This window comes from Tetrao urogallus (assembly GCF_951394365.1).
Source record: "Tetrao urogallus genome assembly, chromosome: 1".
Taxonomy (NCBI): domain Eukaryota; kingdom Metazoa; phylum Chordata; class Aves; order Galliformes; family Phasianidae; genus Tetrao; species Tetrao urogallus.
In genome coordinates, this window is record NC_136813.1 from 131,254,420 (window position 1) to 131,279,517 (window position 25,098).

Here is a 25,098-nt window from a genome sequence, read left to right on the forward strand (position 1 = left end):
AACCTTGCTGTCTCTAGTAGTTTCCATGATATGGTTCACTTTGAATTATTAGCACCTATGAGAACAGGTAAACTTTGCACTTTTTAAGAGAAAAATAGCTTGTAGGAAACTGGGGTACTTTATACTGAAGTGCCTATGGTAGTAAGAATGTGTTTATCCTGGTGTTTTCTATCTGATTCTTGTTTTTCCTTAAAGGCTATATTTCCTAAAAAAAAAATAAAGTAAGGGAATAACATTTTCTTGCTGAACAGTTAAATGAGAGTATCTCTGTGCAGTGAAAGACATATATGCCTTTTGGTCTATAAGCAGTTTTTACTTGTGTTTGGATTTGGAGTTGGCTTCATTAGGCTTTAGTGAGGTTGGTTGAGTTACAGGTGATTTCTAGGTTGGATTTCTCTGTTGGGTTTGTCCAAATGAAAATTTCTGTAGCTACTGTAGGTGAAAAGACAGAAGCAGTTCTTGGTTATGTTACATGACATGGCTATTTTCATTCTCATTTGGACATCTCTGACAAAAATTTCTGTAGTGTTTGAATTCTGGCTTTAGACTTTTACTCAGTTTTAAAAATATGTATTTTAGAATTATTTTAAGGTACAGTGTTTGGTTATGTAGACTCAAGTTTCAGATTTTCTAGGCTTTGTGTTTAAGTCAGATACTTTTTAGACAAGACAAGGAAGTAAACTAGAATTTGGCAGTAGCATTCAAAGATTTAATTTGGAGGTAGTCTAGGAATCTATCAATACTGGTTATATACTGTTGTGCATCAGTTTGGGGATGTAGAAGCCTTAATAGGTCTGAGAAGGTAAAATGAAAATAGTTATATAGACATTTAGAAAAATATGACACAAAAATGCTGAGGCATTGAGATATCTTCTTAAAGAAATACACCTGATTTACCACTGCTTTGCAACATGCATATGCATTTATGTTTGTCTAAAGTACTTCTCATTCTTCTTTGGGAGTGTTTCAAAAAGGTGATAGTCACCTTAATGAGCTCCAAGAAACAAACAAACTGATTTGGGAAAACTGCAAACTTTTCTGTGGATGAGAGGCACAAGGAGCAACTTTGTTTCATCAGATATGTTATTTAAGCTAGTGATTGCTTTTACTGGGCAGAAATTGTATGTGCTCTTGTCCGAAATGATGTATTGCCACACAATATTTAGTTAGAAAAGCAGTTTTGGTTTACGTTGCTTTCAGATAGCTTTTATTCTTTGCTAATACATTCAACTTACTTATTTCCTTTTAAAATTTGATTCCCTAACATAAATGTAGTTGCATTATTTATTTTTCTAGTTAACTTATCTGAATTTCAACTAAATATAACAAATCTAATAAATTAGATACTGCTAACTTTTGGAAAAAAAACTGCTTGCAATTTTTCATCTGTTGCCTATTTAAAGCTCCAGTTTACTATATCTGTATTTCTTGATTTATTATTTAAAATCTGCTGATAATATTGGCTTTCCTGTCTATTTAAACCTTTACCTTTAACATACAAATAGAGTTGTATGTACTGAATTGGACTCAAGTAATTTAACAGATAACATACATTGGGGAAAAAATGTTTTTCTTATATGAATGGATTAATTAAATAGGCTGTGTTCCTGAATGTTGCTAAATTCAGAAGTTGAAACACTGGTATGTCTCTGATTAATTTATTTGTTGGAAACTCTTTGATCCTATATGTAATAGCACAAAAGTGACTGGTGCCCTACGAAATTGTAGTGGTAAAGTGTGGAATTCAAAGTGAGAGTCTTACCAGTTTGCTAATTACAGTGGAGGAGAACAGAAGTATACCTGTAACTTAAGCTGCCCTCCTGAGTCCTAGTCAAAGAAGTCAAGCATGCCTGGTGCAGGCAGTGGTGATGTTCAAGAGAAGCAGCTTACAGCTGACACTGAAAAGGAGAAAAACCTGCTACCTGGTAGAAGAAACCGTGCTGGAAACCTGACTCTGCCTGAGAAGAAAGTCCAGGAGGCTATTTGTGTGCTGCTGGTGGAGCTGTGTGAGAGGTTCACATTCTTTGGCATCGTCTGCAATATGATCCTCTTCTGCACCGTCAGACTTGGCTATCGCAACTACCAGGCTGCCATTGTAAATATGTGCTTTGTGGGCACCTCCATGCTGACGCCAGTGCTGGCTGGCTGGCTCGCCGAGTGCCTGGTGGGGAGGATCAAGCTGGTGTGCATCTGCATGTTTCTACACTTCTTAGGTAGGTGACACCCAGGTGTGCTTTAATGCTACAAAACTTCTGTTACAGAAATGTATTGTTGAACACTGAAAATCAATAATTTTCTCCAAGCTCGTGGCCAGTTTTGCTCATAATGAATTACTTCATTTTTTTCCTCCACAAAACACTTTGCAGTTTTCTGCCTATGTGTTTTTGTGAGGTAATACATAGAGCAAGGATAAGAAGCATTTTCATGTCTTATGGATTAGCAGGTGTGTGATCTTTACTTCTCTAACGTGGCTTAGCTCTTAAGATTGCAGTTGCTCAGCTCTTTCTTAGAACTGGTCCCTTTAACAAGCATCTGTTGTTGCTAGTGTTTAGGGCAAATGGGATGTTTTAGACAGAGTTTGAGAAAAAGAATGGAAAGCACTTCCCAGCTGATGGTAGTAACATTTCTGTTGTATGTGAAGACATGACTGTTGTAGTTGGGTAACTGGGAAAGATGCATTTAAGCACCCATCAGTATAAACAAACGCTGCAGTGAGTATGGAGGATATATCCTAATGCTTATATTGAGAGCTTGCTTTCTAACAGAAATCCAAATCTTCCCCAACTGCTCTTCCGGAGATCTTCTATGCAAAAAAGATCTCCAAAACTAATTAAGCTAAATAGAGAGATTCAGTGCATTTCAGAACTGGTGATCGTTTTGTCGGGTTAATTGAATGCTTCTAAATGTAAGGGTTTGATGCACAGCTGTAGTCTTAAACCTTGGCTAATGTCAAGCTGATGTTGTTTCAATTCGTGATATTTTGAGTTTGTCTCCAATTAAAGCACAGATAATCTATAGCTGACCAAATCTGAGACTTGCTTTGCAGACTAGAGCTGCTAAATGCAATTCATGGCAGTGCTTCTGTGAGTTCAGTTCCTAAAAACATATTTTTCCCATGAAGCTGCAACAGAAAACCAGAACAACTTAAAAAGAAACAACAAAAAAGTAAAACCTTTGAGACTTTCTTTGTTAAATCATAGACCTCATTAAAGACTCAGTTTAAATATATATTTTTTAAATCTTAATTATTCCACAATGGGGAGGCTTTTTGGCTGTTTTAGTTTCTTTGCTGGCTAGTGGAGAGCTACTGCTCTCTACACGCAAGAAATGGGAAAAGCACAATGGGAGGATTTTCGTTTCCAGGGTAAGCTCTTCAATATATTGAAGGACCTAAATCCTTGCAAGCATATTAGAGAAAACTGCTTTCATAGAGGCTCACAGTGGTGTTGTCTTTCTAGCTTTCTGCAGAAGTAAGGCCCTTCCTCTTCACTCTCATCCGTTGTCTTCTGATTTCCATCTTTTCAACATAATTGCTTACAGATTCACATTTATCAGTCTGACTTTAATTTATTTCAAATAATGATTTCCTTCTGATTCCAGGCACAGCCCTGCTACCCATTGTGGCTTTCCCTTTTGAAGATATCTACATTGACAAACGACATATTCTTCTTCATACACTAACCAAAAAAGAGCAGAAAATAGTGTTCTACTTTGCACTACTCACAGCTAGCCTGGGAATAGGAGGCATAAGAGCTATAGTTTGTCCATTAAGTGCATACAACCTTGAGAACTGTGGACCAAAGGAACTTCTTTCTTTTTTCAACTGGTTAGTAACTCAAGAACAGCTAAGTATCTGTAGAGAATGATATTGCATTGCTTTGAAATTCCCTGTAGACTTGCAATTATTGTTGTTATTTACTGGGTTTTAAGCAGAGAATATTTAAGCTTTGAAACAGTTTCCAAGAATTTATGTCAAAACCTTTGGTATAGTTCTTGCTTTCCAGGACCAACTGGTGATCGTCTATTTTGGTCTTCAGTAGTAATCTTCAGTCAAGAACCAGGACTGCATAACTTGCTCAAGTACTCACACTTAGTGTCCTGCTGCTGTTAGGAAAACAAATGGAATACATTGTTCTACAGCTAACGTATCTATAATTTGATTTAATTTTGCTATTAATCCCTGAGTGTGACAAAATTCAGTGATACATTAGAATTTCATTGGAGTAAATTTTTAGAAATTACAGGTAGCAATAGAATTTGCTGATTTGTTGGAACTGAAGATCGCTAGTAGACTCTAACTGCTGATATCAGTGGTAAGAAAATGATATATTATGTCGGATCTTGCACTCAGAACACTTGGTATCAGATGAAGCACTTTACATTTATATTTCATTTACAATATCTCATTTTTCAGGAAAATTTGGAGGAAAAATTGAAGAGGTAAAATAGTTTCTAAAAATCAATTGTTGGTTTTTGTTTTTTCTTTTTCAAAATAACTGTTTTTGTGTCAGGGGGATCATTTTTGGTCATCTGTTTGCCTCCATTTATCACTTTGTAGCACTAAACATTCACCTGGACCTTCTGATTAAACTGTAGGACTTCTGCTTTGAGTCAGAGAGAAATAAAGTCTAAAACTGTCCCCTTTCCTGTCCTTTCCCTATATACATACACTTAATAAAATCAAAACTTAGCACACTGTCATATTGACAACAAAACACTGAGGAGTCAATGAAGATCTTTGTGAATCAGATCTTTATTCCTTTGGGAGTAGCTCTCCTGGCTATTCTTTTTTTCCACCAATTATGTTAGTATCAGAGAATTCTGAATTAAATCCAAACTTCAGTGGTGAATAAAGCAGCTTTACCAAAGGTGGATGAGACTTTTTAGTTCTGTAGAGCAGATTCTGCCTCCCTGACCTGCCCATAGGAGAGAAGAAAAAAAATATATCTTTTTACTCTATTCTGATTTTTAATCCTTAATTAGCAACATCATTTTGATTAAATAAGACTCTAGGGGATTAAGACTGGAGTGCAATCAGTTGTTCTGAAAGATAGCGCTGGAGAATTTATTGTACTGTGGTCTTAGCCATTCAGAGTTGTGTTTAATCAAAGTGACATTTCTCAGTGTTGATTACAAAGAAGACATAATCTGAATAAAAAGTTCCTTGGGTGAAATCCAAATGGGTTATTTCTTGGGGCTTTGGAAATATTAAGAAAGGCACATGTGTGTTTTTTGCAATGGCATCTGAAAAGAGGCTATTTAATTGCTATCTCAAAATTTTAAAAACGAAGTTATATTCTTAGTGGTCTTAATCTCATTACAACCTCTCAGAATATAATCATTTTTTCTTGGTAGAGTGTTTTTTTGGTAGATATTTGTCATAGGATTGAACTTTGAAGTAATAGATAAAAAAGGTGATTGTATACTTTTGATGAGTAAGAGCTTATGTCCTTAGCCACATTCTGTTTAAAAGAAATTCATACTTACTATGTTAAAGGTAGGTTTTAAATGAAATGATGAAGTATAAACCTGCAACTACCTGCTTTTTAATTCAATTCCTGAAGAAGATTGCTTTGCACATCTAGGACCTGGTTCTAACTTCCAAAATGCTCTATGGCTGTTCCCTCTTAAACAAATTCTGTCTATGGCAGCAGATAATAAGAGTGAAAGGTACACAATTGAGACAAAGGATGGCAGCTAGCAATGTTGTCTCATCTTACTGGTCTGCTACAGAAGAAGACAGGGAATGATGGAACTATATTTCCCTTCTTTCCTATGTCTCTTCTAAATCACTTTTCTTTCCATATACAGTGAATTCATCTATGCTGTCAGCCCAGGACACTTTAACGTTAAATTAAATAATTAGTCTACCCCTTTTATCTTTTTCACTTTCTCTTTATAGAGAACTCTGAAGTGATTCTAAATAAAATTCATCTCCTCCTAAAAAGTTGTGCAGGTAAATATGTGGTTTGGGTACTGAGCCTTTCTCAAATATGTGGAATATCTGGGTCTGAATTTGGATTGAAACTTAAGGTCATCTGGCTCAATCAATTAAAAAAAAATTAAATAGTATTATAAGAGACAGAAAACATATTCCATTTTCAGAATTATTAAAAGAAAGTGACAAAGCTAAATTTTTGAATATTTTCTAGTGTTTTTCCTCTAGATCTGTCTTTGTTCAGCAAGTTCATCTCAATTGTTATAGCAAGTGGAAGCTTTTCAAGTACAGTAACAATGCTTTTAAGTTAAAAGTCACCTGGGTATTACTTCTTAAGTTGTCATAATGAATATATTCCCATAATATATTGTAGTAAGATCTTTTTTCTAGACGTTTCATGATAACGTTTTTGCTTATATCAGAAATATGCTCTTGAGTTGAAATCAGAATGCAGAAGCTGAGTTCTTTCAGAATACGTAACCACAAAATTTATGGTACATTTGCTACTCTCAAGCCAATAGTAAACTTTGAGTCCACAGGGACAGACTAAAACGTACAAAGTAAAATCCTTGGCTAGACATACTGGGTCCTTAACACAAGATATCTGGCTCTACAGATCCATTCCTCTTGTACTTCTTCCCTTTTAGAAGTAGCTTTTACTTAAAGGATTTGCCAAAACATATGTTGCTGATTTGGAGAGAAGTCTTCAAAGCATAAGATTCTCAAAAGAATTTATTTAATCAAGGTCCTCCACGGACTTCTAAGAGTGAAGGGGAAAGTCTACTAACAAAGCTGTTGCTCACTGTGGCCACCTGCCTGACATTTAGTCTTGATAATCCAAGCAAATGGACTAGAGCTGAGAAGAATCACCAAAGTACCCAAAGCAAGTACCCTGAAAGCTAGATCACTGACTACTCAAAATGAATTTGTTTTTTAAATGTCTCAAAATAATGTTTAATCCACAGAAAAGCAGCTTTTTCATGTTTATAAACCTACTGTCCAAAGCATTTCCTTAGTAAGTGGGATATATTGGTCGACTGCTCCAGTAGATACTATTTGTACAGTATTCTCTCAAACCTAAGTTGGGATAAGAAGTTTTATTTCACTCCAGAGGAAATAATTGAATGGCTGTTATGTGCAATGTTATTTCTTTGTTAAGGTTAAAAATGCAATTTCATAATTTTACATACATTAAGCTTACATTATCAGATATTAAAAGTATAAATGGTAAATGCTGACATTTAATTATTCCTATCCACAAGTTTATTTATGGCTCTAGATTGATAACTTGTTCAGCTCTTCTGCCTTAGTGTCTTAGTTTTATTGCTTACCTCACCAAGCTGAAACATCCAAGCGAATTTAGGTGTTTCTGCTGTGTAAGTGGGTGTGTGTGTGTGTTACTGATGCTGTCCATAACAGTAATACTTAACTATACCATTATATAAAAGCTGTAAATTATTCAGCTCTTCTAATCTTGGCTTCTCTGTCTCTGTGTACTAGGTTTTATTGGCTGATTAACTTAAATTCAGCAGTTGTCTTTGTCAGCATCTCTTATATCCAGCAATCTGTGGCGAGAAATCTTGGTTTTCTTCTCCCATTTGTGTCTGTGCTTATGGCCATGATCACAATTCACATGGTGCGTGGAGAAATGATTTACAAACCCAAAACAGGTAAGAAGGAACTATCTCTTAGGAAGTATATTTAGAGATTGTTTTAGCATCATTTTGGACATCTAAATAAGTTCTTTCAAAACAATTACCTGTTTGATTGTAGATACCTGGGGAGGGGTTTTACCTCTATGGAGTCAGTCTAAGAGAAAATATCCTCTGTAAAGATAAATATATAGATTCTGGATAGGCTGAAAAATTGAAAGCAGCCTCTAGTGAACTTATGTACATCTTCTGCCTTGTCCAGGTATAGGTTCAGAGCAGTTTCATGTACAGGAATAGATACTACATGCATGTTGCACATTACTAATGTCAGTGTGTTTTGTCCAATCTGTGCCCAAGTTGTGTTGAGGTGTTGGTACCAAACGTACTTGTTTTCACTTATGAGCATGCTCCAGAGTTTGGTATGAAGTTACAACTGAGCAACTAAGCAGTGAGTTTACAAAATCAATCAGCAAACTTTGTAATATCTCAGTATTCCAGAATATCTCATGCTTATTATTTCAGTGTGCTTTCCAATACAACCTTGGGTATTTGTATGTATTTGAAAATAATTGAAAATACTGAATAGCTCTAAATAGCTCCAAAGCAGAATTTTGATATTTTAAAGCAGAAGTTCTTATATGTCTGTTGGCTCATCAGTTAGCAATTAGTACTAACTAGTACTTCAGCTTTTCAAAATGTTTTGATGACAACTCTCTCTCTCCTTTAACCAAGCACAGAAATGTAACTGGAGCCTAAGTGCCTAAGTAAGAATAAGTCTATAGAAGTGCCCAAATCTTGCTTTACTTTTTCCAGTAGAACACAGAAACTGAAATAAAGATATTTGTGTTTTTGTTATTAGTTCAGTCCGATAAAAAAATTATTAGCAATGAAAGAATGTGTGAACCAAGTATCTTGGAATGTTATGTGATGGAAATACTAGAAAGAAATGCACCCCTTCCCCAATGCCCTTCAAAAAATCATATCTCACTGAGGTATGTAAAGGCTAGTGTCAACTTAAGCTGTTCTTTTTATAGAGAGAATAGTAATTGTCAAGCTCTCTGGGTCTTGCTACAGGTCTTACAACCTGAGAAGCTAAGAATAGTCTTCAGCATCTAGCCTGCACTGGAATGATTCAAATGAACCAAATCTGGTTACTTGTTTAAGTAGTTTGACACCACTAAAAAGGATAACACAATCTTGTGTTATACTGGCCAATCTTTTGCTATATTAGTCATCTACAAAACTAGCAGAATATTTCGTGTATTGTTTTTTTTTTCTTTTCTATGAATGAATGTTATTCAACTTAAGTGTTTTCCACATCTATGCAGAATGCTAATCACTAGAAAAATGTGTTTTTATCTCTTTAGTCAAAATAAAACATAACATACTTTGTATCTTCTGGTAAGACAGTGAAACATTAAATACATCAAAGCTGTTATTCAAATCCATAGATGACCTTACAGGATTTTTGTGTGTTTCTTTTTTTTTCTGATGTAACTCTTCAAATACGGAACATGCATTCAATTATGTTTACCTGTCAAACATGGACTAAATTTGCATTTCTTCCATTGCTAAAAATTTTAGGATTGGCAGTGATCAGAGATGGAGGGAAAAATGTGTATCCACCATCTAGAGTGCAGTATAGCGATTTTTTTTCATTATGATTAAGTAATATAGATATTCATGATTACATAAAGGTCATAGTAGCAGAGTGTTAGAACCAAGATCTTAAGTATAACAGAGAGGGGAAATTTCCTTCTGGAATATGTAATTTAATATATATACAGATAGATGCTCTTAAGAAAACATTAGAAATAATAGTACAGAGTATGTGATGTTGAACTACTCAGGTGTGTACTTCTGTAATCTGAAAAATTTGTTACTGCGGAGTATTGTAGGATTTACTGCTTTGCTTCTGAAGAATGGGTAAGACACTTATTCTAAATATGTAACTGGCAATATCCTCTTGATATAGGCTACGTATGACTCAAGTTCCTGACTGAACTACAACTTTTACTTAACTATTTACTAGTTTACCACTTATGAATCTGCTTTGAATTCTGTTGTAAGAAACATACATATTTCGTACAAGTAACTTTTTGTAGGTAACTGATTGAAATGACACTAAGGAGCTATGACAAGAGCTCTAACTCTCACATTTTTCTGATTATCTTCTTAGTCAGTTCAATCTGAAAGTCTGAATAGTTCTTAGTCCTCAAGTCTGGTCTTGAAATACGTTGGATCTGAATTTTAGCAATGCTTACAGTGATTGGTAAGAATATTAGCTTAGCAAAGTCACAGAAAATAAAATCTGTATGTAGTGTCTATATTTGGAAGCTTCAGTCATGTTCTCTACTTCAGGTTTTATTTAACTGTGCCAACAGTCCACAGGTTAATGCTAGACAGTCATTTTTTTTTTCATTTCCATTTCTTAGTATTGGAAGAATATCCTATAGGTGTCAGATGAACATTCTAGAAAATACTTTCAACAGCAGAGGTGATAGGGAAACTTTTTTTTCTACCGTCTTCTGAATTCATGTTATATTTGGACACTATATACATGGCTTCTATAGTGCTTCAACACATCAGAAAGGCAGAGAGATGCTATAGCTTTCATTCTCATGGATGGGCAACTTACCAGAGGTAAATAAATCTGTATCTTCAAGCATGCAGGTAACAATTCTGTCCTTGTTATATTTCTTCGAGAAAGAACCAAGCTAGCAATTACTTGTGGACAAATTTTAATATGCCAACAACTAGACTGGAAGCTTTTTCCACAGCACGTTGGGAGTCCTAAGATATCTCTAACATTGAAACATGTTCCTTAAAACTTTCTATCCCGTCAGCCCTCCTTTGAGCTCCCTTTCCTTCTCACTTCATTTCTACATGGCTCTTGTTGGACTTCAGCAGAGATGCGACATTTCATTCCTATCTTGGGTTTAAATTCTTTCAAGAGAAAGCCAAAACAAGGGAAGGTAATACAACACCTCCCGATATATCAAGTTATATTTTTGCTCACAAAATGCTTTGTTCTGTTATTTTTGGCAGCAAATAAAAATGTACTAATGCCTTATGTCTGATTGTTTCCAGACAGTTCCCTTCTGACAACTTTTGGGGTAATTGGTAATGCACTGAAAACGTGCTGTGTGCAGTATCGCTACTTTAGTGGAGATGTATCCAGCTGGTTAGATCATGCCAAGGAATATCATGGTGGTCGGTACAGTGAGACTCAAGTGGAAAGTACAAAGTCACTTGCCAGGCTCTTCCCGTTGTTTGCTTTCCAAATTCTTTACAGAACATGTATTATGCAGGTGAGTAAACAACTTTTCAAACCAAATCTCAAAAAAAGACTGTTTACTACCATTTCACATGGTTCTTAACTGTTGCTTTACCAACAGAACCACCTTGCAGAATAGTCTTCATCTCATCAAATAACTAAAATCAGCCTTGCTGCGATGTAGTTCCTGTGTCTTTCTTCTGCTCATTTCTATCTATCCCTTCAACTGAAATATCTAGTGCTGAGACTCCTGTTTTCCTCATGTTTTGGAGATTCAGGCTCAGCACTCCTGTGAAACGCACAATTTTCCAATTTCTTAAATATTCACTCAATTTTTAGGAAAGGCATAAAATCTTTCTTTGCTGTTTTAGTTGTGTATTTCTACTGTTCTGGTAGATTTATAAGTCTGCTGCATCTACAGTGGAAATGTGTAGTTTTCCATTCATGGAAACAGTTCTTTCGAAGCCCAAATGTATGAATGATATGTAAATATTTCACGGAGTTGCTTCAACTGACACGATTCCTTCAGATTAATTTCTGACTGGATGATCCTGGCTAAGCAGGAGCTTGAAGCAGCTTACCCTTTGGCAACTGGCGTAACAAATTTAGAAATTCATTTTTAGTTATTGGTTTCAAAATGCATGCACAGGGTGCTTAAGGAAATTCTTACAAATGTGTAACATACACTATTTCATTGACATTATCTTGCAACTGTTAAAAATTCCTGCTCATCTGCTACCTTTTCTTCTCTCACTCAGCTCCATACCAGGGAGAGTGGAAGACAAAATAAAAACAAACACACAAGTGACTGAGGCTATGTGTTAATGGCCAGATGGAAATGAGTCAGGAATCAATAATCTCTGTTGTAGTGTCTAAGTATATATCTGGAAAAGACTGCTTGCACCTCCTGAAAAGACATTCAGCAGAATTTCCGATATGTCTAAGGTTTTTTCTTAGACTAGGCAATAGATTGATATTTTTCATAAAGATTAATTGTATTTTCTCCATACTATTAACAGATTTCATGTTGATGATAATTTAATTCCTAATAAGTCAATTCTGATTTCCAATAGGCAATAGAAATGAGGAACCAATGTAACTTAGCTGATGTCTGATCTGTCATGATTCTGTTTCTATTTATTCATCCTTTTACATCTTCTATTTTTTGAGGGGAAATGAAATATGGGTGACACTATTCTTATTAACATCTAGCATTTGAACAACTCTTTAGCATCGAGTGAAATGATGTTGACTACAGTTGACTATAATAATTGATGAGTAACCCTTGAAGATCTGGGTTACTAGCTACACTTTAATTTTCAGACAGCTACAAGTAATATTCCATCTGGATTTGGCATTGCCAGTTGCACGGAAAAGCCATGTACAAAACCTCAGAAATTCAAAATGCTATGAAAGCAGAAATGAGAGTAAAAAAATCCATTCTACATCCAGCTCTGCCATGGCTGCTTTCTGTGAATTACTCAAGTTACCTCTTTTCTACCTATTTTCCTATCAGTCTGTAAAATGAAGTGGATTGTAACTCCTTGTTGTTAGTGAAGTTTCAGTGCTTAGTATACCAAGGTTCCTCAAAAAACACAAGCAGAGAAGTTGGTTGATATAAACAGCGGGCTTTCTTGTGTATGTGTCAATAAACTCAGCCAATTTTTATGTATCGTCAAACAAATAGGAACTACTTGCTTTTTGAAGTGAAAGACAGTCTTAAGTCTGCTTAACTTCATATCCTGATGAATAGCATTGGAATGTTGCTGAATTGAGTACTGTTTTCTGGTTTTGATTTACAGAAGTAAAAAAAGTAGCCCTTCACAGCTGCTATGCCAGTCACATTAATGTCAGCCACATTAAGCTGCTTCAAAGACTATGGCTAAATCTATGTAGCTCTTAAAGCTATGTGATGGCAAGAATGTCTTTAAAATATTCTTTCACTTAGAGCAAACAATTAGAAATTCAAGACAACTCTGCATCATGCTATTCTAAAATGAAAAGAGTCATGCTGTACACTGTGAAGACATGTAAGAAGTCACTGAAGTACTCAGGAGAATTTATTATGTTGACTGATGGTTTATTTGATCTTCATTAGAGCTAATATAAACTGATGGGCTGCTCCTTAGATTTGTTAAACTGAGAAGTAAGTGAAATAAGTAGATAATGTTAAAGCCTAGCAGAGAATGAGAGTCACTATCTGAAAGGCTCTAATCATGAATGGTTACTCCTTTTGGTTAGTGTGTAATTGGTTTTCTGTGACTTCTTCAGAAGGAAGTGTTGAAGAAGCTTCTGTTACAGGAAAAAAAAAAAGCCATTATCCATAAAAAGTAACTTATGCTGAAGTTGGTTTGTATTCCACAATACAGATTCCTTCAGGATATTATCTCCAAACCATGAATTCCAACTTGAACTTCAGTGGATTTGTATTGCCTATTGCTGCGATGAATGTGATAAGCATCGTGCCGCTACTGATTCTTGTTCCAATTTTGGAATGCATTAACTCATATCTCTTCAGCTCCAAGGCAAGTGGACATTCTCCAACAATTTACATTGGTAAGTCTAAAATCTGTTTATGAAGTTTTGATACATATTTTTGTTTTGGAAAAAAAAAAAAAAAAAAAAACCAACTCAGCAGTTGATACTATGTTTTACCACTATTTCAAACTATAAATACTAAGATAGATTTGTTTTGGGATGACAGAGGTAGGTATATTTCAAAGAAACTTCAGAAAAGACAGTCCTAAAAAATGTTAGATATTTAGAGAAAAAGACATAGTTTTTATTGATGAAGAAGACTGAAGTTCTTCTGATCAATAAAACGTATTGAGACAAACACTGAGGAAAGAACTAAGTCATCCTAAGGAACTGGTGGAAGAAATAGCACTAACCATTTAAGTTTGCATTTTACTTCATACTGGTTACTTTCTATATGCTTTTTCCTAATTGTTTACATTTTTTTTAATTTGGAAGGGGTTTTTCAGGGGGTTAATCTTTGTTGGTAGCTCTCTGATTCTTGAAAAAGATTCTGTTGCTCAAAATTATGAGTTTGGATTTAAATAACTAAGTTATAAATATATGCTTTTTTCATATTTTTTAAGCTATCCCTGTATTGACATTAGGACTGCAGCTTACTAGAATTCTTTCTCCTATAAAGATAGATTGAGGGAACTGGGCTTGTTTAGCTTGGAAAGGAGAAGGCTCCAGGGAGATCTCACTGTGGCCTGCCAGTACTTGAAGGGAGTGTATAAACAGGAAGGGGAACGGCTGTTTACAAGGGGGGATAGTGATAGGACAAGGGAGGAATGGTTTTAAACTAAGACAGGAAGGTTTAGGTTAAATATTAGGAGGAAGTTTTTCATACAGAAGTTGGTGATGCAGTGGAACAGGTTGCCCAAGGAGGTTGTGGATGCCCCATCCCTGGAGGCATTCAAGGCCAGGCTGGATGTGGCTCTGGGCAGCCTGGTCTGCTGGTTGACAACCCTGCACACAGCAGGGGGGTTGAAACTCGATGATGACTGTGATCCTTTTCAACCCAGGCCTTTCTATGATTCTATGATGATTCTATGGAACTTATCACTGTTACAGTCCATTCCTGACTCTTTAATTGAATCCCAAGCAGGAAGTAAAAAAAAAAAAAAAAGTTAGTCTAGTTTTATGTACAATAGCTATTTCTAAAATCGCCCAAGTTCTGAAGTCACAGACTACTGATTGCACAAACAAACAAATGTGCATCATGTGCTGTTCTCAATTTTCAACATTTCTCAAGTGGAGGATTATTTGGAGAGGTACAGGTTTCCTCTCTAGCACTAGAATTTGAAGTTAAATATGTAATATATTATTGTCCAAGTCTTTAGCATTTTAATGAATACTAATCTAAAACGTAACTTACACATTCCTTCTTATGTGCTTAATTACATAAGTTACATAAGTTACATAAAGGAAAGAAAGGAAGGATTTTCAGAGCTCTTTTTCCTTGTAGAAGTAGTGTGTAGAAGTCTCTGCTTTTATTAGTTCCAATGCTTTCAACAATAAGCATTTAAGCTCAGACGTGGATTTGGGGCTCATTTATGGAAATTCATGGCCTAAAAGCAGAGATAATTTTAGTACATTTTACTACAGGTGATGCCTGATGAAGTTGGACTGCTTTCCTTTGACATTACTCTTCTTCAGTTTCCTGGTCCCCTTTTGCCATGGGATCCCTAACCTCAGACTTCCTCTGTTCTGAGATCTGGAGGGATATCTGCAACCGTCTTCTGATATCAACTACATGCAATTCCACAAGAAAAACAGCTTCCATTCTGTGTTCACTTAAAGCTACTCCCTTCCAGAGATGCTCTCATTAAACTTCCCACATGTTTTATCATGCAGCCTGTATTACAAACCTCAGACAAAAATATTTATAAACGACTATTTTCTCAGTGTGTTACTATTAATTCAGTGCCCCATGGCATGCAGCACAGTGAGTACTGACACACATAGAGGTATTAATCTGAGTAAATTAGCCTAATTAAGAGTGTTATTAAGTTTTATACAAACCAGATGCATATAACACAGCAGGTTGCAATTACCCTAGTTTTTAAAATAACATCTGCATTAAAGCACAGAAAGCACATTCAGATGAAGTTTCCATGGTTTTAAGGAAAACTAAGTATTAATGTTATATCCTGTTACACTGAACAGCAGTAGAATATATGCAGTGTTTTCTTCTTAATAGGTTCATTTATTAAAATAGCCTTCTGTTAGGGGTGATAAATTACCTGAGGCATAAAAAATGCCTCTGAGTACAGGCAATGGCTTGAGATATCCAAGCATATGACTGCACCTGCAAATATGGAAGACCTCTAAGTGCCAATATCTTTGCCAACAGTTAATTAAATTCACAATTATTTTCAGGAACAACATTGAAAGTACAAATAGGATGTTAGTTTTAAGCTAGCTCATACCTATATTTTAAGGTGAACTTTTTAAGAGGAAGAAATTTAAATAGTTTCCTGGGAACTTTCAGTATGTTAAAAGTTTCAAAGACAAACCATGGGACAGTGTTGAACTATCTGATTTATCTAATAAGACCTGTGTGAAAACTGTAATTTGTTACTCTATAATTGTTGGTTTATTCGTAAATCTAGTATGATGTAGCAAACTTGAAAATCTTAAAGAGAATTTAGATGGTGGATCTCTTCATGAAAAACATGGATTTAGGTGTACTGAGTTGTTTTTTTTTCTGCTTGATTTAACCAGCTAGTACAGGAAATTCAACAGAGAATGGCATATCTATTTGTTGTATGTGTCCCTTAATTCAAGTTTTCTCATAAAATACAGTGAAGAAGAACACTCTCAGACCACTGAAGTCTGGGCTGCTACAGCTTTCCTCTTCCCACAGCCAAGCCTTTTATCACCCCCCCTTGAACTAACACTAGTGCTCGTTTGATGGCACAGATAGTTAAGGAGTAGATAATTCTTTAAATTCTGAATAAAAGGAAGGATAATTTCAAACTCGAGTATGTGAGGGCACAGGTTTTTCCATTAATAATGCTAAGAGTAGTGAAGAGGTGATAATGTGGAGAGATATATTAGTACCAAGTGAGAAGTACATAACTTCTGACATGAGAGCTTTGTGTTCCTTTGTATAGAAATGACAGGAGAAAAAAAAGAAACCTACCAGTTTCCAGTTCTGCAGGCTTTCTGATAGGCTTCTGCAGGCTTTTCTGCTGTATATTCCAGTGATGTGTTGGTTAACAGTATGTGCTGAAGTTTCTGTTGCCTCAGGTAGCAGTCTTAAGCTGAGGGAATGGTGTGGTTACTTTAGAAATACAGTAGTTTGCCTGCACTACTTTCTATATAGGAAAAAAATAAGGTAAGACAGATATTGTCTGTATACTTCAGAAATTTATTGCTACTTGAATTGTAGGATTTCCCCTGCTCTTAGTACTCAATCTTTTCTGGTAACTGGACAACCTGCCTTTTTTTTTCCTCATCTCCTCTAATATTAAAAAATAACAATAATTTAAAATATTTTTAAAAAATCTCTCCTTTACCATGCATCCTTGCATTCTGTGTGTGCTGAGCTCGTGTCTCTTTACCATAGATTTAGAATCAAATTCATGGAGAAGGATCTCTTCTTGTTTTTAAAACTTTAAAAACTTTTCCTTTGTATGTGCTTGGACTCTGCTTCACTGTAAATATGTGGTGTTCCTATAACTGCAACCTTGGTGAACACTCTGCTCTTAACCCAGTTGCAGGTCAATTATCTGCTGCACTTTCTGTGATGGTTGCTGGCTTCTCTGAAATACACCGCAAGCATTTTCCTCAGGTGGAACAGACCCTTTCTGAGGAGGTTCTCCTGGTCTCATCCATGCCTTGCTTCCACTTAGCTCCACAGTACATCCTCCTTGGAGTGGCTGAAGCCTTGGTAACTCCCTCTTGTAAGTAACACCTAAAAAGCTAATACAAGAGCATCCTGATTTGCCAGTAATGCCACTATCTAAAAAGAAACGATCATGTAATATTTTATCCCTGACTCTGTTTCACAGGCTTAATGAGCGGATTTATTCTTTACCTGCTTTGTGTAACAAAACTTGTCTTGCTGGCTGTAATGTAGTGGTATTGTATTATTATATGTAAGGGGGAGGTGCTGCAGTCTTGTCAGGCCCCAGGTTTGTGTTACTTGTCATCTTGTGGAAGATTATGATAGTAGGATTCTGGGCTTGGGACTGTTTTTTCCTTGAAATGGAAGCTGCTTCATGGAGGAGCCAGTCCAGATAGGTTTTTGAGGTTCCTTCAGTTCTGAACTACTCTGTTCCTGATGATTTTCTTGAGACTGAACAAACGCGCGATAACTGAGCCATGCTTGCAGTTTTTGAGCATATTCAGACCACAGCAAGGAGAAGCAATTTAGCTTACCCTTTTAATGAACCATGTAATAAAATCACGTGGTTTTTTCACAGACATAGTATATGCAAGGAGATACCACAATTTAACTGACCTAATAACTGGGAAAACATTGTAGGCAAAGGTAGGACTACTGTTTGTACTCCATTCAGAAGTCATGTGAAGATGCCTCCACAGGGCATCATGCCTTAGTTGTGTAATGGAGCCAGACATAAACACTCTTGCAGAGCACAGGCAGAGCTTAAGTCACATCTGTCATCCATAAATTATGTAGATGCACTTGTGATTGTGAATCTAAAACTTCTCTTTTTACTTTATTTACACTGACACTCTTGAGGCTTATTTTCTTCTGAGAATCACAAGGTGTTTTACCTTGCAATACATATTTTAGAAGTTGTTAACAAAAATAAACTAATCAACATCCATTTAAAAAAATATATATGTAATGTTATTAACTACATGACCTCCACGAGCATTTAGTTTGACAGGTTGAGTGTCTGTTGTTCTCAGTGCAACCCCAGAAATTTTTATTTAAGAGAAGGAAAAAATTTTGACTTCATTCTTGCACTGTAAGACTACTCAGAATAGTGGGTCATGGTTTGTCACTAAAAAGGTAATTTTCCCTAGTTTTAAATACTTAACACCTTCATAATGCCTCTTCATCCGATTTGCTCTCAAGTACTTAATTGAGATAGGTTTCTAGGCAGGTTGTGTGGTTTCTAGGTTACAGGTTAAATGTAACAGAAAACTGTGACCTTCCTCTTAAGCTTAACAAAAAAAAAAAAAAAAAAAAAAATAGTTAAAAGGTGGCTTGCTTACAGTCTTATGCTGCTGCATGAAAAGAATATTTCTGGTGGAATAAAGCTCTTAACTAACATAGTAGAACACAGCACAAGTCCAGTGACTGGAAGATGACATCAGCTTTTAAAAACAAAACAAACAAAAAGATGCCCCACAGGACCAAGTTGTTTTATTTTGAAGAATTAGTTTTAGGAAGAAAACTATTGTCTTTCATTCAAATAAAGACTAAGCATCTCACTAAAAGCTACAGTCATAGGTGTGATTCAAGAACCCTTGGGCTAAGTCAGAGCTTGAGATTTGCATGGGGAAAAAAAAAAAAAAATAAAGGTAGGTGCCTAAAATAGGTAGATTACTACTATTTTCGGTTGAGATGCAGGCTTGCATTCCTTTGCCCACAGGTAGGTGTCCTAGCACCTCTTTTTATAGAGGTAAAGATGTGCATGCAGGGCAAGCATGCTCCTTTTATAGTAACTACCTGGCCTTCTGCTGCTGCTGGCTTATAGTTCTCCCATAAGATCTACATGATCTGCCCCATGCAGATGACCAAGGCACACTGGAGCATTTTGGGCAGCTTTTGGCATCTCTTTGGCCTACTGGTTTCTATTTCAGCCTGAACTGAATTACTGTACAGGAACCCTTCACTGGATCCACATCAATGGTAATGACAGTCTAGACACTGAAATAGTTGTTTCACCTTTCAAGACGCTTTACTGCCTGTATTATGCAGAAGGTCAAATTCAATTATCATAATAATTCACTTGGTCTGAAAGTACATGATCCTAGTTGAAGACAGAAATGTTCACACTTGTAATCAGGGGAAAGAGAGGAAGAACCTCATTTCTGGAGTGACTAGCTAGAGAAGCTAGGTCTGGCATGTTAAACTCCTTATCTGTATTTGATCACTGGTACTTACAATTGTTTATAAGATACATTTCAGTATTTTGTTGATAGGAAGCTTACATAATCACCTGCCTTGGGTGGCATGAAGATCTTTAAGAATATGTAAGAAGAGTATATAAATTTTGCCTAATGCTGAAGTCTTGCTTAAAATCCCTCTCTCTCTCTCTCTCTCTCTCTCTCTCTCTCTCTCTCTCTCTCTCTCTCTATATATATATATATATATAAAATGATAAAATAACTGCTCTCCTTCACTGTTAGAATTTAAGATCACACACACATGCAGGGAGCTTGAATTTGCTCCCTAGCTTGCTTTGAAGGAGGAAATTATTCTTCTAAAGCTTAGTGCTAAAAAAAGAAGTGGAGGAAGAAATCCATCCTGTGGAGCATCATTAGCAAGCATTTGCCCCTGCAGTGCATGAGATGTGGATGGTGATGGGGAGACATCCTACTGAGCACAGCAGCTGTGTTGCACTGACAGCATCTGAGCAATTGGGTGCTCTGTAGCTGCTTGTCCAAAGCTACTAGGTTTACAATGTTTGCTATAGCACTGCTATGCTTTCCTTTGCCCATCACCGTTTCTCCAAGCACTTAAAGATGGAAAGCCTTGTAACAAACTGCTCTATTAGTTAAAGAATATATTGGGGATCGCTTCACCCACCAATGAAATGCTGTGGTCTCCAGAGTGAAATGCAGCAGCTGGTTAATTGTTCACTGTGGGAGAAGTGAGGAATGGAGTATGCAATTCTAACAGCAGGAATAATTTACTAAGTAGGATACTATTACCAAGCAGAATTTTGCCAAGATACATACTTTGCAGCCTGGTGATGAGGGGGACAAAATAAGCCCATAATCAAATACTTTCTAGGCTCTCAGACTCAAAGTAGTTAGGACACTGACAGTCCAGTGTTTCAGACTGTATTGTTCCATCTACAGATGATGTCCTGGGCTCACCTGCTTTCTCACTCAGGTCTTTGGCTTCCCTTGCAAATGAAGGAGAAAAAGAACACTGCCCATAGTACCTTTTCTTTTTCTTTTTAAAAATGTTTCTAAGTCTCTAATTTGGACATCCAAATGGAGGAAAAAAAAAAAAAAAAAAAAAAAGATGGGAGACAGTCACTGTGAAGTTTCATTTGATTTCAGTAATGCTCCAGACAGCTCAGCATCCAAATAGGCTTCTCTGTTGACAAGCTTCTCAGGTTGGGGTCATTCAAACTCAGGTAATAAAGCAGACTGGAAGATATTGGGGCTTGAAAAATTGTTCTGGATGAGGGCTCAAGGTGTAACATTGGGGAGCAAAAGTTTTGACCAGAGAAACTTGTTCAAAGAAAAATTGTTATAAGAGCTTGCTGTTACTATAACTTACTTTAGCTAAATTACAATTAGGGAATTACAGTCTTCCATGTTAAAATTATATGCTGCATCCTCTCACATCTAAAGTTTTCTTTTTCTAGTTTACTCTTCTGGCAAACAAGTGAAGGACAATATGTTTTAAAGTAGTTAGTAACCCTGGGGTTTCTGTCCAAGGAAATGGAGCACTGCCAAGCCTTAAATTAACTCAAATCAAGTGTCCTATTAAAGGCAGTGCACTGAAGTTCAGAAGTATTCGTTAGTGGCCTTGCTGCACTGGCTCTGGCATATGAGGTCCTGCAGTTAAATATCACATCTGCTTTCTTCACGCATCGTACTTGCAATGGAGTTCTCCTTGGGTTTTTCTTAACTTCTATGCCAACAGATGTAATTGCCCTTCTGCAGTAGCCTCTATGGCTAAAATATACAAAGTTCGTATTACACAGACTGGAGATTTTTCTCATCTGTCTTCTACCATTGCTTTTAAAAATAAAACAAAGCTGTCGCTGTATCTGCTTCTCTTTTAAAGGTTCATTGCTATCATTCTGGCTTGTACCAGAAAGAATTCGAGGAATTTCCATGCATTTTTTAACTCTCTTCAATGGAGCTGGCTGCTTTATGGGAGCTTTCTTTGTTCAGACAGCCCACACTGGCACTCAAGGTAAGAATATGCCCATGACTGGTGTTTCTGAGCAGTTTTCTAATGCCATTGATTATTGATCTGGAGCAATAGACAGTGCAGTTGAAGGGAATGCCAAAATTTTATTGATGTGCTTTCACAGTTAAGATGGAATTAAGAAAGAAAATAGATGAATACAGCTGTAAAGCTAAATTTAAGGAGTAGACTTAGTTTTGATAGGTGGAGTAATTAGAGAATGGCACTATGCAGGAAGCCCCTACCTCCAATCTCTATTCTCCTCTGCAATACTAGAAAATAAATCATCTTGGATTTATTTTGTTGTTGTTAATGAACAAATATGTTCATGTTAGCCACAATTATTACAAGGAGGTTTCAGGCCATGGCACCAAGATAACTGCTTCAGAGAGTGCAGAATACATCTCTTCTGTTTCACTATGACATAAAGGAAAGGAAGTTGGATTGAGCATTTCAAAGCTATCCAAGGGATTTATTTCCCCAGACACACTTCTTTCTTGCAGTCTTTACCCCTCTCCCTTTCGTCAATTACTAGAAGAACCAGATTCTGTGACAGTATGGTTTTGCCATGTGTTTTACCCTTTTTCAGGCAAATAATGCCATTCCCAGAAAACTTGGTATGTTTCGAGGTGAGTTACGTGTAATTTGGTTTAATTCTTCTAAGCAGTATTTAGTTCAAGCCCCCATACTGGAGTTTTCTCTGTGAAGCTGTCTTTAAAGAAAGGCAAAGGGCTTAAGGTTTTTTTTCCTCTGCTGATAGATCTTTGTTCAATACATATGACTTTTTCATAAGTAAATTTGAAAAGGGATGCATTTGAGACCTTGAGCTGAAGGACAGGGATTCTTTTGTTTACATTTCTGAAATAGGGGTGGTTTTTAAGCTCACACTTAGAGTCTAATTACCAGGCAGACAAGCGTCACCTGGAGATGGGTAAAGGCAGTGGATGAATCAGGCAAAGAACCATCATGTACAAAGACATCTGTGGCAGTGAGCAGAGCTGCTTGAATTTTCACCGGCGTAACAGATTTTTGTCATTGTACAATCATAGAATCACCAAGGTTGGAAGACCTCCAAAATCATCTAGTCTAAATGTTTGCCTACCACTAATAGCTTCCCCACTAAACCTTATCCCTTAGTACCACATCCAAACACTTCTTGAGCATCTCTAGTGAAGTATTCTTTCACTCACCCCACCAGACTTCTGTATCACTGTCTTGAATCAAAGTAAGCTTGTGATTTAGTTTCTGGGGCTGGACATAGCATGTAACAATTACTTGGAGTTGGTCTTGTTTTATATGAAAGCATTTCTTATGAAATATTCATATTCTGTACTTTTCTGAATTTTTATAATATGCTTCTCAAGGTGTTCTTTTGCGCTTCCAATGAAAAGCTTTAGATCAGAAAAGCAATAATTCTTTAAATTATAAAGATTAACAGTTAATTCTTGAAACTTCTAAAGATGACAGAGCTTCAAAGAACAAAATGTTGACCACTCCTAAATGAAGTAAGTTCAAACGACATACTCTTGCTTTTGGTATTTTTTTCAGCTCTGTTTAAAGAGCTTCTGAAACATTTGGTACATGGACAATTTAAGAAATTGTGGAGAAAAACAAATGACTCTGATCTTTTTTTTTCCTCTGAAAAGCTAAACCAATTTAACCAAGATGGGGATTCATTCTTTTCTTGCTGAAAGATGATGACAGTGTTTAAGCAACACTTTTTGTAGGATTTCACAAGTCTCTGCATGTAATTCTTGGGCTATGGATGCTTTTGCTTTATGCAATGATTTGTTTCACTGAACTTATGCCAAAACTATTTCTGGTTTCCCCATATTTAAGCAATGTGGCCATGATTGCCATGAGGCAATTCAGGATGCAGTGAAGAAGATCCTCCAGTGTATGTTTTGAAGCACAGAGAGTGAGAATATTATTTAAACCTTTTTATATACTACTTCATGTCACTAGTTTAGAAAATTATTTAGATTTTTATTATTATTTAGATTTTTATTGGCAAAGTTGATCAAATATCAGTCACAGAAGCTGCATTAATCACTTGTTAATCACATTTATGGGGGATGGTGTGAATTTGATGAAATATAATGTTTAAAAAAAAAAAAAATCTGACGAGTGCAAACAGATGATGGGTGACAGTGATATTTTCAGTACAAGCTGGGAAACTGCTTCCTTTTGGATCTCTTACCTCTCCTAACATTTTAATGGAAGAAGATGCAAGACACAACCTGTCCTCCTATGTCAATCATTTTAGAGTACTGTTCTCTAAAAATATTAATGTAAATATTTAAGGGGGGAGGGAGGAAAGGTCAGAGAAAGGAAACTGCCCTGACACAGTTGTATTGAGATAGCTAGTTTTTTCTCTTTCCTGATTGGAGCTTTTTGTGATTCTAAACACCAATGATGATAAAGCTAAAAGATATTTCTTGTAGTCCAGATGGTATTATCCATTGGTTCCTACTTAGCTAACAAGGATTAGAGGGAGGCCAAGACTTGAATTCAGATATGATTAAACACCAAATATATGCCTGCTAACTTGATGAAATTATAGGAGGTGCAATTCTTTTCTAAAATCTGATTTTTTTTTTTCTATAGTCACATTCTATGTTGAAGGATAGAGTTAAAAAAAATACAGGAGTTGTACAGAATGAACTAAACTGTTATGATTTCATATGATTTCTTTACTTTATCTTCTCTACTTTCCCTGTACTGAAAATGATGGTATTATTCAGTAAGCTTCCTTCCTCTGTGACTTTGGGCTTCACTGTGAATCCCTTGAGAACTCCAAGGGTACCACCACTGTGACAAGTACCTTGTGTGTGCCAGCACATCTGGCAAATGTTTTCTGTAGCCCTTTCCACGTACTTCTTCATAGCTTATTTTACTGTCTGCCGCTAATGGGGTCGTCCACCACAACTGGCACAAGTCACTGATTCGCCTACTTTTTCTCCTGCGTTGGAAGGATCCATTTTTTTTCTTGGTGTTGTATCAGATTCCTCTGCTCTATTTGAACGTTTTTGATGCAAAATGGATAAGGTTGGTGAATGTTGGTGCAAGTTTACCAGGTATTTTTAATTTGACAACATCTGGTAGCAATGTTGAGGAACTCAGGATTTTCCTGGGCTTAGTCTTCTAATTCTTTTGTATATTTGCTATGAAATGCATAACCAGTTCACCTCTAGCAAATAGCAAAAGGCTCTTTAAAATAGTTGGCTGAAGGAAACTTCTGATTCTGTGGTGATTCATGCTACTGAGTATTTCTATTGTTGGAATAAAAATGGAAATCAGGAGCTTGTTGTAGAAAGTTAATTCCCAGTGAGCAATTATCTATGTGACAAACCAACCTTGTAATTGGCACTTCTGTTGGCAATCTCTATAGAAAAGTAAAGGATTGACAGAACCCAAAGGCAGTGTCTTTTGGGGAAAAGTGAATTGTTAGCATATTGCATTGTGATTGAAGGATGAAAAAGTTCTGAATTCTTCAAACACAGTAGTGCCAAGGGCATTTTATTCCATCAAAAAACAAACAAACAGACCCAATAAGTTCCTAGCATTCATACCTAAGAATAAAATTCTGAAAACATGAACCAAAGCCAGCCCGTTCTAGATTCGTGCTAGATATGGC

At 36.2% G+C, this 25,098-nt stretch overlaps 1 protein-coding gene across 1 annotated transcript in view; it reads left to right on the top strand.

The window, feature by feature from the left end:
* Positions 1 to 1,846: 1,846 nt before the first annotated feature.
* The window catches only part of SLC15A5 (solute carrier family 15 member 5), a gene marked incomplete at both ends in the record, with an annotated part of 28,499 nt that continues 5,247 nt past the window's right edge, over positions 1,847 to 25,098 (top strand). Inside the window, 7 exons of the mRNA XM_079550818.1 lie at positions 1,847 to 2,213; positions 3,601 to 3,826; positions 7,439 to 7,608; positions 10,681 to 10,901; positions 13,237 to 13,423; positions 17,104 to 17,292; positions 21,336 to 21,467. Of these exons, the coding sequence (XP_079406944.1) occupies positions 1,847 to 2,213; positions 3,601 to 3,826; positions 7,439 to 7,608; positions 10,681 to 10,901; positions 13,237 to 13,423; positions 17,104 to 17,292; positions 21,336 to 21,467 (1,492 nt within the window). The remainder of the gene's footprint in view (positions 2,214 to 3,600; positions 3,827 to 7,438; positions 7,609 to 10,680; positions 10,902 to 13,236; positions 13,424 to 17,103; positions 17,293 to 21,335; positions 21,468 to 25,098) is intronic.